The sequence below is a fragment of the Exophiala dermatitidis genome (assembly GCF_000230625.1).
Source record: "Exophiala dermatitidis NIH/UT8656 unplaced genomic scaffold supercont1.1, whole genome shotgun sequence".
Taxonomy (NCBI): domain Eukaryota; kingdom Fungi; phylum Ascomycota; class Eurotiomycetes; order Chaetothyriales; family Herpotrichiellaceae; genus Exophiala; species Exophiala dermatitidis.
Genome location: NW_008751646.1, coordinates 2,982,082 through 2,996,664, shown reverse-complemented (window position 1 = coordinate 2,996,664; position 14,583 = coordinate 2,982,082). Strand labels below are relative to the sequence as shown.

Sequence of the window (14,583 nt, the reverse complement as noted above, 5' to 3'; positions counted from 1 at the left end):
AAGAAGTCGATTCCAGCTTTGTGGACACAGCTTAATTAAATGCTCCGGCTACCTCACAGATCGTAGGACAACAGATAGAGAGATTTGTAGGGAAGAAGCGGATGCGGCTGTGATGCTACACGCTCAGCAATAGCGAAAAGACAGGAGCGTCTTATGCACCACTGTTTGTTTTCCAAAGCCAACAACGCCAGTTCAAGAACGCTGGATGAGTAGGAAACCGCTGGACGATTCAAGACCCCTCCAGGTCATTCAGCCAACGCACCTGCTCCATGCCGGAAGGCCGCAACCAAAGCCAACGAAAAGGTAGATCAAGAAAATGATCACCACCACCAACAGCACCATCACCCGGACATTCTTCCACCACATCTGCCTTCTTAGCCCCCTACTGCGAACCCGGAAGTCTCGCGCGCTCCCACCCAACCTGTCAGTCTTGTCCACCAGTAAATCAATGCGCTCTCCTCTTTCCAGAACTCGTTCAATATTCTCGGTCATGATGTTCCTTACGCTGTCGATCTCTTTCTTAGCATTGGTCAATGCATCGCTGGGCGGCGCCGTATTGTATTGCTGTAACATCGCCTTTAGGGTAGAGTTGAACGCTGCAGTGCCATAAGGCGGCAGAGAAGAGAAATCGGTAGATTCCGGCTTGTATTGCGCCAGAAACTTCTTCTTCAGGTCCAGCAGAAAGGCAAACGGTATCCGTCTGCCCATCTCGGTTTGCGCAACAACCAAATACGTGAGGGCGGCATGACTGGAGAGTTGCTCGTCGGGGCTGTTGGACGTCGAGGACGGTGAGTCGGCTATATAGTGCACAAAGAGGCGTTCGTGCGTATATGTAAGCTTCGCAGGCGCCGCATGTGAAATCTTAGGAAGGATGACTGAGGCGAGCGAAGAGGCGGAGGTTGATGAAGTGCCGGGGGATGTGTGCTCGGTCAAGATGGTGGTTCCATGCGCAATGCATGCACTGGCGACAAGTCAGCCCAGACCGTCACCAACACATGGACGAGAAACTTACTATAAGAGTTGGTTCGAATGCCCCGAGTTCGAGGCCATATCGGAGGGGTGGGAACGCACGCGTGCTTCAAGTTCCGAGCCGCAGGGAAAGGATGTGCTCTCTACAGGCTTGGAGCTACCACAAGACGCTAGGTGACAGCCGCACAGAGACAACCGAGAACTAGGTATAGAGGTGTTCGATGCTGATGGAGAGTATTGTGCCAGTTCAAGTTGTTGTATGAAGCTGGATTCAAGTTGGCGGCCGTTGAATGTCGGGGCTGCATCGCAGTTGCGTCACCCCATCTGCAGTGCACGTGCCAGAGTGAGATGAAACACTGGCACTGCACTCCACCCCAGACTCGCGCGAGTGTTCTATGACCCACCGTAAAGCACCCCTATCTAGTACGGTGGATCCTTATAACCTTACGCGCACATCGACACGAGCCAGCCTCGCTCAATTGCCTCGAATGCTATTGACAAGAGAACCAGCAACAGCCTGTCACATTTTGCAGATAGCTTGATTGTACCCCAATGCGAGCAGCCCGTCCAACACCACTCCTTAAGCCTGCTCATCGCTTGGAACAAACACCAAACCCGTGTAAGCCCCCTCTATAGGTATCTAGGTCGCAATATCTTTCTCTAGTGTTGCAATATTTGGTGACGCCTCAGCTGAAGGCTCCGACTCCCCACTTTTCCCAGGGCTGGGGGCTTGGTCCTTGTCGGGTTCAACCTCCACAGCCGGTGGCTGGTGGCTCTCTTTCCCCTTTCCTTTCCTTTCTTTGACTGCCGGTCTGCCCGGTCTGCTGCGACTGGGACTCTTGCTTTTAACACTGTCTTGTCTCAACGTTTCCCGCATTTCATGGATGACGTCTCTGAATCCTTCTTCAAGACTGTTCATTCGTGCCATCATGATTTTGGCCAGCAGCCCTTGCTCTTCTAACTGAGCCTTCGTATGCTGAGCGCTCAGAAGGCTTTGAGACATTTGAGCGGCAAAGGAGGCTGGCAGAGCACCAACATAGCCGCCGCCTATCGCTCTGTTGTCCCCAATGTCCGATACGAGATCCATCTCGAGTGACGTCTTGTGGCGCGAATGACTCTGCTGGCTTCGCAAATCAAGCAGGTTGGGAGCTGACCGGAACGCAGCATCGTTTCTGGGCGGAAGGAATGGTCGTGCCGGACCGTTTGTTGTCCGCTTAGGCGTTCGATGACCACTTTTGCCGGATGTTGGCTTGGATACTGGTGTCCGTGTTCCCGAAGGTGGAGCCGAGGCTTTCAATCTGCTGGACAATGGCCTCTTCTCCCTAAGAGAGGGTGACTTGTCCGCTGTCGACTCCGCCGTCGGGTTGAATATCATGGTTGCACTCGACACATTCCGGGAATGCTGATGAGGGCGGGCACTTGTCTGGATGATAGACCCCGCCGGGCTACCCGCTGCCTGGAACTGCGTTGTGGGTGGTTCCTCTGTCGTCAGCTGATCGCGAGGATTTGGTGCACTTGAGGATTGAAGGATCTCTGAGCCGCTTCCGTCCGATGAGTCGCGGTCCGACATGCTCTCTGATTCATCCATGTCCTCGATAGTCTGCATTTCGTCGTCGCCATCAGCCTCTGTAGCTCCGGAGGGTTCCTCTTCCAGAGCCAAATTCCGCAGATTGTGGTGCACAGGTCGTACGCGGCTTGGCGATAGGTGATCCACATTGGTTGCGAACTCTTCTGGATCGGATGCCACCGACATGGTCCGACGAGAGAAAGTCCTGATCCTGTTCGGCGGTCGCAATAGCCTCCAGCCAACTGCTCTGGTCTCCAATCTATCAACAATGCGCCTGTCCTGCTCCGGGGGTGGACTGGCAATATCATCGCCCATCCCCTTCATCCAGCTGTTCACCACATTACTTGTCTTTCGATGGTCCCGTCCGTTTCGTGCACTACGCACAGTGCTGCCGTACGGTTTTCGGAAAACTTCCTCCAAAGCCCTGTCTTGCCGGAAGGTAGCGATCGAGGGTGCTCGATTGAGTTGTGTGAGTCTTCTCGTGGTCATCCTCCTAGAGGGTTCCCGACGTTCGACAAGGTCTATGGTATCGAAGACTGTGGATTGCAAGATTGCTTTTTCGTAGAAGAAGATCGCGAATAGTACCGGAAAGTGGGTAATCTTGATCACCGTTCGATTGATCCTGACATACTGCCGGAACGGGACGACGTATCTCAGCGGAACCAAAAGCCATTGGATCACATTTGTAGGCGCCACATAAGAAAACAGGGCGTCAGACTTGACATGGGAGATGGTATTGACGGCAAACAGGAACTGATGTTCTTCGTTGGCATTTTGTACCACTGCCATGAACGAGTTGGTCAGGACAGTGATCAGTATCGTGACCACGAGGAAATGACAGATGAACAGAAACAAGGTCAAGATCATCCGGCCCAGGATATTGTATTTGACCCATCGATCCCAGGCGGCAGGAGTGAAGCCCATGACCATTTGGAGCAACGCATAGGCCACCGAGCTCGGCGTATCAACATTCTCATTGCCGAAGGACAAGGTAAGAGCGACAAAAAACCCGCTGCATGCAATGATGATCAGTAATGATACCGCCACAAGGTCCGCGGCCATGTAACGAAAAGCTATGAGGAGGGGTGAAAAGTAACGGTAGTGATCCAGGACGGAAAACAAGCGCGGGAAGAGCAGGATAGCATCGGCGGCGAGCACATCGTAAGCCATGGCCGCCACTGTCTGCTTTCTAACATCTGGCATGACGATGCCATAGATTCGCAAAGCTAAATGGACCAACAGGATCAGGAGAATTCCAAGGTCGAAAGTGTTCCAGAAGCTGGCGAGGTAAAGGCTGAAACCTTGCTCGTTGAAGCCCACGATTTCATCCAGCATAAAGCCGGCGGCCCAGAACCAGAATATCACCTCCAGGGTTGTGATCTCGATGGAGCGTTGCACCAGGACGGCAACAAAGAGACTTAGCAGGACGGCGAAGGATAATGTGGACACGATGTTGCGATAGCGAGGTACTCGTAGACGTGACAGCTTAAACAAAGAAGCCTCACATGGGTTGTACAGCGTCACCGCCCGTCGAGGCGGCTGGGAGCTTCCAGTCTCACCAGAGGGATCTGTCTGGGTTGTCCCATAACCTTTTTGTTGTTGTGCCATCGGGAGTTTGCGATGCAAATGGTCAGCTGCAGAATGGAACACGATGTTTCCGGCCCAGATTGCCTCCAGTTGTTTGACGACTAAGGGATGAGACAGGAATCGCTTTGACTGAGCACGGATGGCGATCTCGAAACAGGATATTCGTGCAGGCCGAGGCACCTGTTTCCTTGGACCACCATTAGCTCCATTTACCTCATTAACTGCTGGGCCGGCATCCATCTGTCCTTGCAAGGGATCAAAGTCGTAAGAGAGAGCGTCTATTAACTCCCGGGTAGAAAAGTCTTTGAGTAATTTGATGGCGAGCAGCTCACAAACCATTGCCCGGGTTTTATTTGTGCCGCTGTTGACTATAGATACAGCGGCCTCTTTGCCGTATTGCAGACAATTGGCCATAAGCGCATAGTGTGTGGCAGCGTTCAAATGGTTGCTGCGAATTTCTTGTTCAATGGGTTTGAGCAGGAACTGTGAGACTTGTGGTGACCGCAGTTGGTCCCAAGTGAGGACCGTGTCGCAGCGGGAAGTCACCAATATTCGAATCGCGTGAGTGAGCGTAAAGACGGGCAGGGCATCAAGGTGGACTGAGGAGAAGATGGGAAGAAGCGGCGTTGTATCGTCGGGGCCGTCTTCAGAATCGCCCGGACCTCCATATTCGTCGTCCTCTTCAGCAAGGTAGGCCATATCACCGTCGTCCTCCCCGTCAGCATATTCTTGGCTCTCCTCTTGAATGGTATGCTTCGCAATTCCATGTTCCCTTTCTCTTTGTTCTCTTTTTCCTGCGCTGGTGAAAGTAGGATCGTGAGTGGCTTCTAATGATCTTGCGGTCGGGGCGTTCGAGGAAGAAACAGGCGAATTGTCGCGGTACTGTCTGCCACGCACTTGGCGAAATAGCGAGGAAAGCATGTCTTGGTATTGCACTAGCAACGAGCAGCAGATGATAAGCGGGGATTGAGTGCTATCTGGCAAGGAGAATAGGACGAAAGAGCGGGCGCGAAGCGCATTAACCAAGGGCCTCCGGGAACGATGAACAACGATATTGAGGACATAACAACGCTGTATGAATACACCAAAAAACCCAGGAAACGCAGGGAAGGAAAGTGAAGGGGATACTCGCGGAGGTGGAAAAGTAGGTGAAGTGGGAGAGTTTTGTTGACAGTGGTAGACGAGGTTCCAGACATGGCAGCGTTGTTGATCTGCTAACAAATTATTATGGGCAGCCTCTCCGTTCGCGCTCCCCGTTTGAGCCGTGGTAGGCACCCCACACCAAGTCTGGCCTGACCAGCAAGACAAATGCATTTCTGTATGCGCAGGATGGAGGTGTCACATCCATGGCGCGCTGGTTGGCATCGCTCTCGAGTGCCATTGCGATAGAGAGAGGGTGATCAAGATAAGGGTCGATGCACGATGGAGGTTCTTGTTGCTGTCTGTGATTGGAGACTTTCAACGATCAGGATGTGCGCTTATGCACAAGCGACGGTCGTACTACAGCGCCGTCAACTTGAACGTGGGGGAAGCCTGGGGACTCGATACGCGCAGCCAGAGCCTAAGGAGCTTCCCTACTATAGGCCGCGAGCGTTGCGTGGGATCCCCGAGTCTGGCCTTTGTCCAGTCATGCGTACTTGCTTCTATCGCTTCGACGACACTACGGTGCTCACACTCGGTCGGACCAATATAACTCAGGTACCGATCAAGTAGACATCGGAATACCTGATTCAACTACTGGAAATGTTGTAGATACATGCAGTGCCCTTCTACCACTGCACCAAATAAAATAGGGGGATTTCTCGGAGCTTTGCCTTTTCTGCCGTGGTCAAAATCCAGCTTAAGGCGGCGTCCATCTGTCCATATGAGGCACAGATGCAAGGAGGGCCACCCTTAGCCTCCGATTGGCTCGATGCGATCTGGAAACGGGAGAGAAAAATTGCTTGGCATCAAAAAGTTCTTTCGCCGACGGCATCATCATTGGCATCAGGGCCGAAACTTCAATCTCCTGTCTCTCCCTGTCTCAAATCAGTCTCAGGATAATCTAGAGCAGGGACTGCACCTCATTCATCTAGCCGATGTGCCCTTGAGTCCTCTTCTGCTGTTCAAACAGCAAAGATGTCACCAGCCATCCACCGGACGGCCTCCTTGACCGCGGACGGTCGTCCAATGTCCAGCGGCAGCACCTTGCCTCAAAGCCCTACTGTTGCCGCCTCGGTGGGCGTAAGTAATGCTGAGTCGCCTAGCTACTTTGTCGATGGCACCGGCTTGGGCGCTTTCAACCCCATAGCCACCTCGCAACCATTCCTCGATGCCAAGGCAAAGGTCTACCTCGAACTCAAAGATGGCCAGGTCTTCGAAGGTCTCAGCTTCGGAGCTGAGAAGAGTGTCTCTGGAGAACTCGTCTTTCAAACAGGAATGGTCGGCTATCCGGAATCAGTCACAGACCCCTCCTACAGGGGCCAGATCTTGGTCGTAACATTTCCCCTGGTCGGCAATTACGGTGTGCCGTCAAGGGAGACGCTCGACGAGTTGTTGGGTGATCTCCCCAAGCACTTCGAATCAAACCAGATTCACATCGCTGGCCTCGTAGTTGCCTCGTATGCCGGAGAAGCCTATTCTCATCACCTTGCTACTTCTTCTCTTGGCACATGGCTGAAAGAACAAGGCGTTCCAGCGATGTGCGGAGTCGACACTCGAGCGCTGACCAAGATTATTCGGGAAGAAGGCAGCATGCTCGGCCGGATGCTTCATACGAGATCTTCTCCACAGACGAAGCTGGCCAACGGCGTCAAAACAGATGCTCTTGCTGAGGGAGACATCGGTTTGGGCCCCGCCGATTGGCGGCAGCATGTCGAAGAAGTCGAATGGCATGATCAAAACAGACGCAATCTTGTGGCGGAGGTTTCTGTCAAGAAGCCACGCGTGGTCTCCCCTCCCAAAGAGAAAGCACTCAAACACCCCTCCGGTCGGCCTGTTCGAGTTGTGGTGGTGGATGTGGGCCTGAAGTACAACCAGCTTCGTTGCCTCTTGTCCCGCGGGGTGGAGGTCCTGGTAGTGCCTTGGGATTACGACTTTCCAAAACTCGCAGGCAAAGACTATGATGGCTTGTTCATCTCCAACGGCCCTGGTGACCCTGCAATGCTTTCAACCACCATCAAACATATTTCAGAAGCCATGGCCGAAGCCAGAACCCCTATCTTCGGTATCTGTCTGGGCCACCAACTGCTTGCTCGTGCTGCTGGTGCTAGCACTCTGAAGATGAAATTCGGTAATCGCGGACACAACATTCCTTGTACCAATTTGCTGTCTGGTCGATGCTACATCACTTCCCAGAACCACGGATTCGCTGTCGACACAAATACTCTGCCGGAAGGCTGGCATGAGCTATTTGTGAACGCAAATGATGGCAGCAACGAAGGCATCCGGCATGTTTCGAAGCCTTACTTCAGCGTCCAGTTCCATCCAGAATCCACTCCTGGTCCGCGAGATACCGAGTTCCTGTTCGACGTCTTTATTGATGCAATCATGAAGAGTGTCGCGTCGGCCGACGCTCTGAACAAGCCTGTCACCTTTCCGGGAGGGACAATCGAAGAAAACGAAAGAGCACATCCGCGAGTGAAGGTGAAGAAGGTCCTTGTGCTTGGGTCCGGTGGTCTCAGTATTGGTCAAGCTGGAGAGTTCGATTACTCCGGTAGCCAGGCTATCAAAGCTCTAAAACAAGAAGGCATTTACACCATCTTGATCAATCCCAATATCGCAACGATACAAACTTCGAAAGGTCTGGCGGACAAGGTTTACTTTCTCCCCGTGAACGCCGATTTTGTTCGCAGAGTCATTAAGAATGAACGGCCCGATGGTATCTACTGCACATTTGGTGGTCAGACTGCCCTACAGGTCGGTATTCAACTGAAGGATGAGTTTGAAGCCCTCGGAGTCAAAGTCCTTGGCACGCCGATTGAGACTATCATCACAACCGAAGATCGCGAGTTGTTCGCTAGAAGCATGGAATCTATCGGGGAGAAATGCGCAAAATCGGCATCCGCTTCTAGTCTTGAGGAAGCCATGCGCGTGGTTGAAGACATCGGCTTCCCAGTCATCGTCAGAGCCGCGTATGCTTTGGGTGGTTTGGGAAGTGGTTTTGCGGAAGATCCAGACCAGCTCCGAGAACTTTGCACAAAGGCGTTTGCGGCCAGTCCCCAAGTTCTTATCGAGAGGAGCATGAAAGGATGGAAAGAGATCGAGTACGAAGTTGTCCGAGATGCCAGAGACAACTGCATAACGGTCTGCAACATGGAGAATTTCGACCCGCTTGGTATCCACACCGGCGACTCTATCGTGGTCGCACCCTCTCAGACCTTATCGGATGAAGACTACAATATGCTGCGTACGACTGCTGTCAATGTTATTCGCCACTTGGGTGTGGTGGGCGAGTGCAATATTCAGTATGCACTAAACCCTTTCTCGAAGGAATACTGCATCATTGAGGTGAACGCCAGACTGTCGCGTTCGTCTGCGCTCGCTTCGAAGGCCACGGGTTACCCATTAGCTTTCATTGCTGCAAAGCTAGGTCTGGGCATCCCATTGAACGAGATTTCCAACTCGGTCACAAAGAAAACGTGTGCTTGTTTCGAGCCTTCTCTCGATTATGTTGTCGTCAAAATTCCACGCTGGGATCTGAAAAAGTTCACCAGAGTCTCAACCCAGCTTGGATCGTCAATGAAGAGCGTGGGTGAAGTGATGGCTATTGGCCGGACTTTCGAAGAGGCCATTCAGAAGGCCATTCGCTCGGTGGATTTCCACAATCTTGGCTTCTCAGACATCTCCAATCCATTAATGTCTGTTGACGATGAATTGCAGACTCCCTCCGACCAAAGAATGTTTGCCATTGCCAATGCCATGCATGCTGGATACAGTGTTGACAAGATCTGGGAGATGACCAAGATCGACAAGTGGTTCCTGTCGAGACTCAAAGGTCTTAGCGATTTCGAAAAGTTGATGTCGAGATATAGTCTTACCACTGCACCTCCTTCATTGATCAGACAAGCGAAGCAACTGGGCTTCTCTGATCGGCAGTTGGCCCGATGTTGGAACTCAAACGAGCTCGCTGTTAGACGCTTGAGGACAGAAGCGGGAATACACCCATTCGTGAAACAGATTGATACCGTTGCTGCGGAATTCCCCGCCTACACCAACTACCTCTATCTGACATACAACGGTTCGGAGAGTGACATTTCCTTTGATGACCATGGCATAATGGTTCTGGGTTCCGGAGTGTACCGTATCGGCTCGTCCGTTGAGTTTGACTGGTGTTCGGTCAGGGCAATTCGGACACTACGGCAACAGGGATTCAAGACTGTCATGGTGAACTACAACCCTGAGACAGTGTCGACAGATTATGACGAGGCAGACAAGCTATATTTCGAGAATATCAATCTCGAGACGGTTCTGGATATCTACCAACTGGAATCTGCCAGTGGCGTTATCATCTCCATGGGTGGCCAAACCCCGAACAACATTGCCCTTCCCCTACACAGATTGAACGTCAAGATCTTGGGTACGTCGCCAGAGATGATTGACTCGGCAGAGAACAGATACAAATTCTCTCGCATGCTTGACCGCATCAACGTCGATCAGCCGACATGGAAGGAACTCACGAGCATCGATGAGGCACTGGAGTTCTGCGACAAAGTCTCATATCCTGTCTTAGTGCGTCCGTCGTATGTATTGTCTGGAGCCGCAATGAATACTGTGTACTCTAAGGATGACCTTGCCAGCTACCTCAACCAAGCAGTGGAGGTTTCAAGGGATCACCCTGTCGTCATCACAAAGTACATTGAAAACGCCAAGGAGATAGAGATGGACGCAGTGGCCAAAGACGGTGTCATGACCGGACATTTCATTTCTGAGCACGTTGAAAACGCCGGTGTGCACTCCGGTGATGCTACGCTTATTTGTCCTCCGCAGGATCTTCAACCTGAGACGATTGCTCGCATTGAAGAAGCAACGGCAAAGATTGGAAATGCTCTCAACATTACGGGCCCTTTCAACATTCAATTCATTGCCAAAGACAACGAGATCAAAGTCATCGAATGCAACGTCCGCGCGTCCAGATCCTTCCCATTTGTTTCCAAGGTGATGGGAGTTGACCTCATTGAAATGGCTACCAAAGTCATCGTGGGCAAGCCGGTCACGCCGTATCCGCCGGTCACAATCCCTGCCGATTATGTCGGCGTCAAAGCGCCACAGTTTTCGTTCTCGCGCTTGTCTGGTGCTGACCCCGTGCTTGGTGTTGAGATGGCATCTACTGGTGAAGTCGCTTGTTTTGGACATGACCGATGGGAGGCTTATATTAAGGCCACGATCTCCACGGGCTTCAAACTCCCAGAGAAGAACATTCTTCTCTCCATTGGATCATTCAAGGACAAGGTGGAAATGCTCCCTTCGGTCCGCAAGCTGCACCAAATGGGCTACAACCTTTTTGCAACATCCGGAACAGCCGATTTCCTGGAGGAGCATGGTATCAAAGTCAAGTACCTGGAAGTACTTGGTAGCGAAGAGAAAGACCAAAAATCCGAGTACTCCCTGACTCAGCACCTGGCCAACAACAAGATTGATCTATATATCAACCTGCCTTCCAACAACAGGTTCCGAAGACCAGCCAACTACATGAGCAAAGGATACCGCACCAGACGGATGGCGGTTGACTACCAGACGCCGCTGATCACAAACGTCAAGATCGCAAAGATATTGATCGAGGCCCTCGCCAGACACTATGATCTCAGCATCAGCAACATCGACTTCCAGACAAGTCATCGGACAGTCGTCCTTCCGGGTCTCATCAACGTTGCAGCTTTTGTTCCTGGTGTCGCTCAAAAAGGCTCGCACGATCTCTCTTTGGTTACGAAGGCATCAATTGCTGCCGGCTTCACCATGATTCGCATCATGCCTGTCGGAATTGACAGTGCTGTGACTGATGTCAGATCGCTCAAGGTCGCTCAACAGAACGCCCAGAGTGGCGCTTACTGCGATTTCAACTATTCGGTCGCGGCAACCGATTCCAACTCCGAGCAAATTATACACGTCAAATCCGAGGTCGGGTCTTTGTTCATTCCATTCAACCACCTTTCGTCCGGGAACATCAACAAAGTGGCCACTGTCACTGCCCATTTCGGGACCTGGCCTGCATACAAACCAATCGTAACGGATGCAAAGACCACTGATCTGGCTTCCATCCTTCTTCTCGCCAGTTTACATGATAGGAAAGTGCATGTGACGAACGTTACGTCAAAGGACGATATCAGTCTGATTGCCTTGTCTAAAGAAAAAGGATTAAAGGTCACCTGCGACGTGTCAATCTACAGCCTGTTCTTATCTCAAGCCGATTTTCCCGATTGTTCGGCGTTGCCATCAGTTACTGATCAAAAGGCATTGTGGGAGCATCTCGCCTCCATTGATGTATTTTCCATTGGAAGCCTTCCGTACCAGCTGGCGGGTGAAAAGGCATGCCCAACTGTGGGAATCGCTGATGCACTTCCACTTTTATTGACCGCCGTTTCTGAAGGGAAGATGACATTGGACGATATCACCGCGAAGCTCCATGACAACCCCAAATCAATATTCGAACTACACGACCAGACCAACACTTCTGTGGAGATCGACGTGGATCGTCCATTCGTGTTCGAGCCTGGCCCGGTGTGGTCACCATTTGCTGGAAAGAGACTGAACGGTGCCGTGTCGAGGGTTGTATTCCAGGGCAAGACAATCTGTCTCGACGGCGAAGTTTTGGTGGACAGTCCCCAAGGTACCGACATGTCGTCGCATCTCGTACAGCCCACGTCGCCAGTTCTTGGACCCACGTCTCCAGTCTTACGGGCCCAGGCGGAGCAACCAGCCGATCGACGACCATCAGTTCTTGATCGGCGGGCCTCGGTTTCGTTGACCTCCCGCAATCGACCCATTGCTCGTCCACGCAACATGGATGAAGTGCTCGATACCGCCGGCCCGGTTCTGCCTACTTCGGCATTCCAACAACCGGCACCTCCGGCCACTGTGTCTCCTTCGCTTCTCTCCCTCCTGGCCTCATCGCCGTTCAAGAACCGTCACGTCGTTTCCGTCGATCAATACACACGGCAGGATCTCCACGTTTTGTTTACGGTCGCTCAAGAGATGCGGCTCGGAGTTCAGAGACAAGGCATCTTGCCAATCCTTTCATCTAAAGTTCTTTGCACCATGTTCTATGAGCCAAGCACTCGCACGTCGTCTTCTTTCGATGCTGCCATGCAGCGGTTGGGAGGTCGCACAATCGTCATCAATACCGACCACTCGAGCACACAGAAGGGCGAGACACTACAGGACAGCATTCGGACACTGGGATGTTACGGAGATGCCATTGTGCTACGTCATCCAGATGAAGAGTCAGTTACAACGGCTGCCAAATTTTCTCCCGTCCCAATCATCAACGGCGGCAACGGTAGCAGAGAACATCCTACCCAGGCATTCTTGGATCTGTTCACCATCCGGGAGGAATTGGGCACAGTGACTGGTCTCACTGTTACATTCGTGGGCGATCTCAAATACGGCCGAACCGTCCATTCTTTGGCCAAATTGTTGCAGTACTATGAGGTCCGAATCAACTTGGTGGCTCCCAAGGACCTTGCGCTCCCCAAAGAAGCGCGAGAGATGATCGTCGCATCCGGCCAACTCGTGGCTGAATCGGAAACCCTCACCCCTGAGATTGTTGCTAAGAGCGATGTACTCTACTGCACCAGGGTTCAAAAGGAACGGTTCCCCAGCCTTGACGAATATGAACGGCTCAAGGACAGCTTGATTGTGGACAACAGTGTCCTGAAGTACGCCAAACCAGGCATGATTGTCATGCATCCTCTGCCCCGCAACCGCGAGATCAGCGAGGAGGTCGACTTCGATCAACGAGCTGCGTACTTCCGACAGATGAGGTATGGCCTCTACACCAGAATGGCCCTTTTGGCACTGGTCCTTGCACCATAGACTGCCTCGCGTGATTGGTGGGATTTGGTCAGCTAGACTGCGTTTTGCATGGGATGTGAGAACTTTTTGAGGCGCTCGATGTGGTGGCTAGACTTTTTGCCAGATCAAAAACTATAGAATAACTAGAACGAGAATCACACTGCACTGGAGTTAGTGATAATCACGCGGTGATGACTTGTACGATTATGTATATCATGATGTATGATGTATGAACGTAATGTATAGATATAATGATATGAGTGTTGTGTGTGTATGTGTGTTGGGTTCCATGTTTGAATTCGTTTTTGTGTAAGGTTGACGTGTCAACTAATTGCAACCGTGACGACCATCAGATTCGTGAGACATGATTCGGCTATGCCCACCATGGAAAGCGGGATATGTATCAAGTGGCAGCATAACAATCGTTGCTGAGCACAGATTGTGCATGCATGGTTAAGGAAAGGCAAAAGATTCCAATCTGACAGAATTAGAAGGGATCCATGGATTATGCTGGAGGCTGGTGGATGGCTCCCGCTAATGACAGGGATATAATTTGATCTCTGATATTGGACTCCCTCTCAGGAGACAGATGAGCCGCATTGCTACAGTAGCCACGGGTCAACAGTTGGATGGTTGTCCGAGACAGAGCCTCATAGCTTTATTTACATGTCCCAATATGGCTAGCGTCGCAAGGCTGGGACATTTCTGGCCAATCCGCATAGAGAATCTTGTCTTGGCAGAGCTTAATCTATCGGCAAATCTGACACCACTTCGTCGCCTCGCTTCCAGCCATCTATTTGCCTCCCGCTACCGTCTCCGCCACTCTGTTCTCTGTATGTCTATTCGCTACCAGCTGAGTAGCTAGGCAAACAAACCCATGGTTGTACCGGATGGCAGCATAATGCTGTATACAAGTGGCGGGGCGACCAGCCATAGGACCACCTCACAATGTCATGTTCCAGATCTATATAACACCATGGCCACCTTCGGGTCTGTGAGTCTTTCCTTCATCCCGCTAAGACACTTGACTGGAGAACAGAGTGTATAGAAAGTACACCGCACGGCTCTTCGAGTGGTCACAGCATCTCCAATCATACCTGACTTCTCCATTGTTCCCTTCCCCTACACTCCACAATCTGTTCCATTCCTTGGGAGCAACAATGCGTACCCGGACCGCAAGATCCGCTGCCATTGCAGCGGGCATACTTTCGTTTTTGCCTTCTTCCTCTGCCCTCCCCACAGCTCCCTTTGCCAATTCCACCACTCCCTCTACATCCCACAATGTTATATCTACTACTAATAGTATTGAAGTCTGGACCGACTGGGTAGTAACCACCACTACCAAGTCGACCACTACGACACCAACAACTAGCACGACAACAACCACTTCACCAACTGAGGTGTGGGTCGACTGGACTTCCGGGGCATCAACTGCCACGACTACCTCCTCTTCGGCGTTGAGCACTACCAGT

General features: G+C 51.8%; 3 protein-coding genes across 3 annotated transcripts; 1 reads left to right on the top strand and 2 right to left on the bottom strand.

Annotated features, from left to right (window-relative positions):
- Window positions 1-249: 249 nt before the first annotated feature.
- HMPREF1120_01081 (vesicle-associated membrane protein 7) lies at window positions 250-1,050 on the bottom strand (the record flags this gene model as incomplete). Its single annotated transcript, XM_009155088.1, has 2 exons — window positions 250-961; window positions 1,013-1,050. 2 exons carry the CDS (start codon window positions 1,048-1,050, stop codon window positions 250-252), a joined length of 750 nt encoding a protein of 249 aa, XP_009153336.1.
- A 559-nt stretch (window positions 1,051-1,609) lies between these two features.
- On the bottom strand, window positions 1,610-5,044 carry HMPREF1120_01080 (uncharacterized protein; the record flags this gene model as incomplete). The annotated part of the gene is made up of 1 exon (XM_009155087.1): window positions 1,610-5,044. The coding sequence occupies one exon, from the start codon at window positions 5,042-5,044 to the stop codon at window positions 1,610-1,612; it is 3,435 nt and encodes a 1,144-aa protein (XP_009153335.1).
- A 1,038-nt stretch (window positions 5,045-6,082) lies between these two features.
- Window positions 6,083-13,385, top strand: HMPREF1120_01079 (protein pyrABCN). Its single transcript, XM_009155086.1, has one exon. It carries the CDS (start codon window positions 6,242-6,244, stop codon window positions 13,130-13,132), a length of 6,891 nt encoding a protein of 2,296 aa, XP_009153334.1. The 5' UTR covers window positions 6,083-6,241; the 3' UTR covers window positions 13,133-13,385.
- Window positions 13,386-14,583: the final 1,198 nt, after the last annotated feature.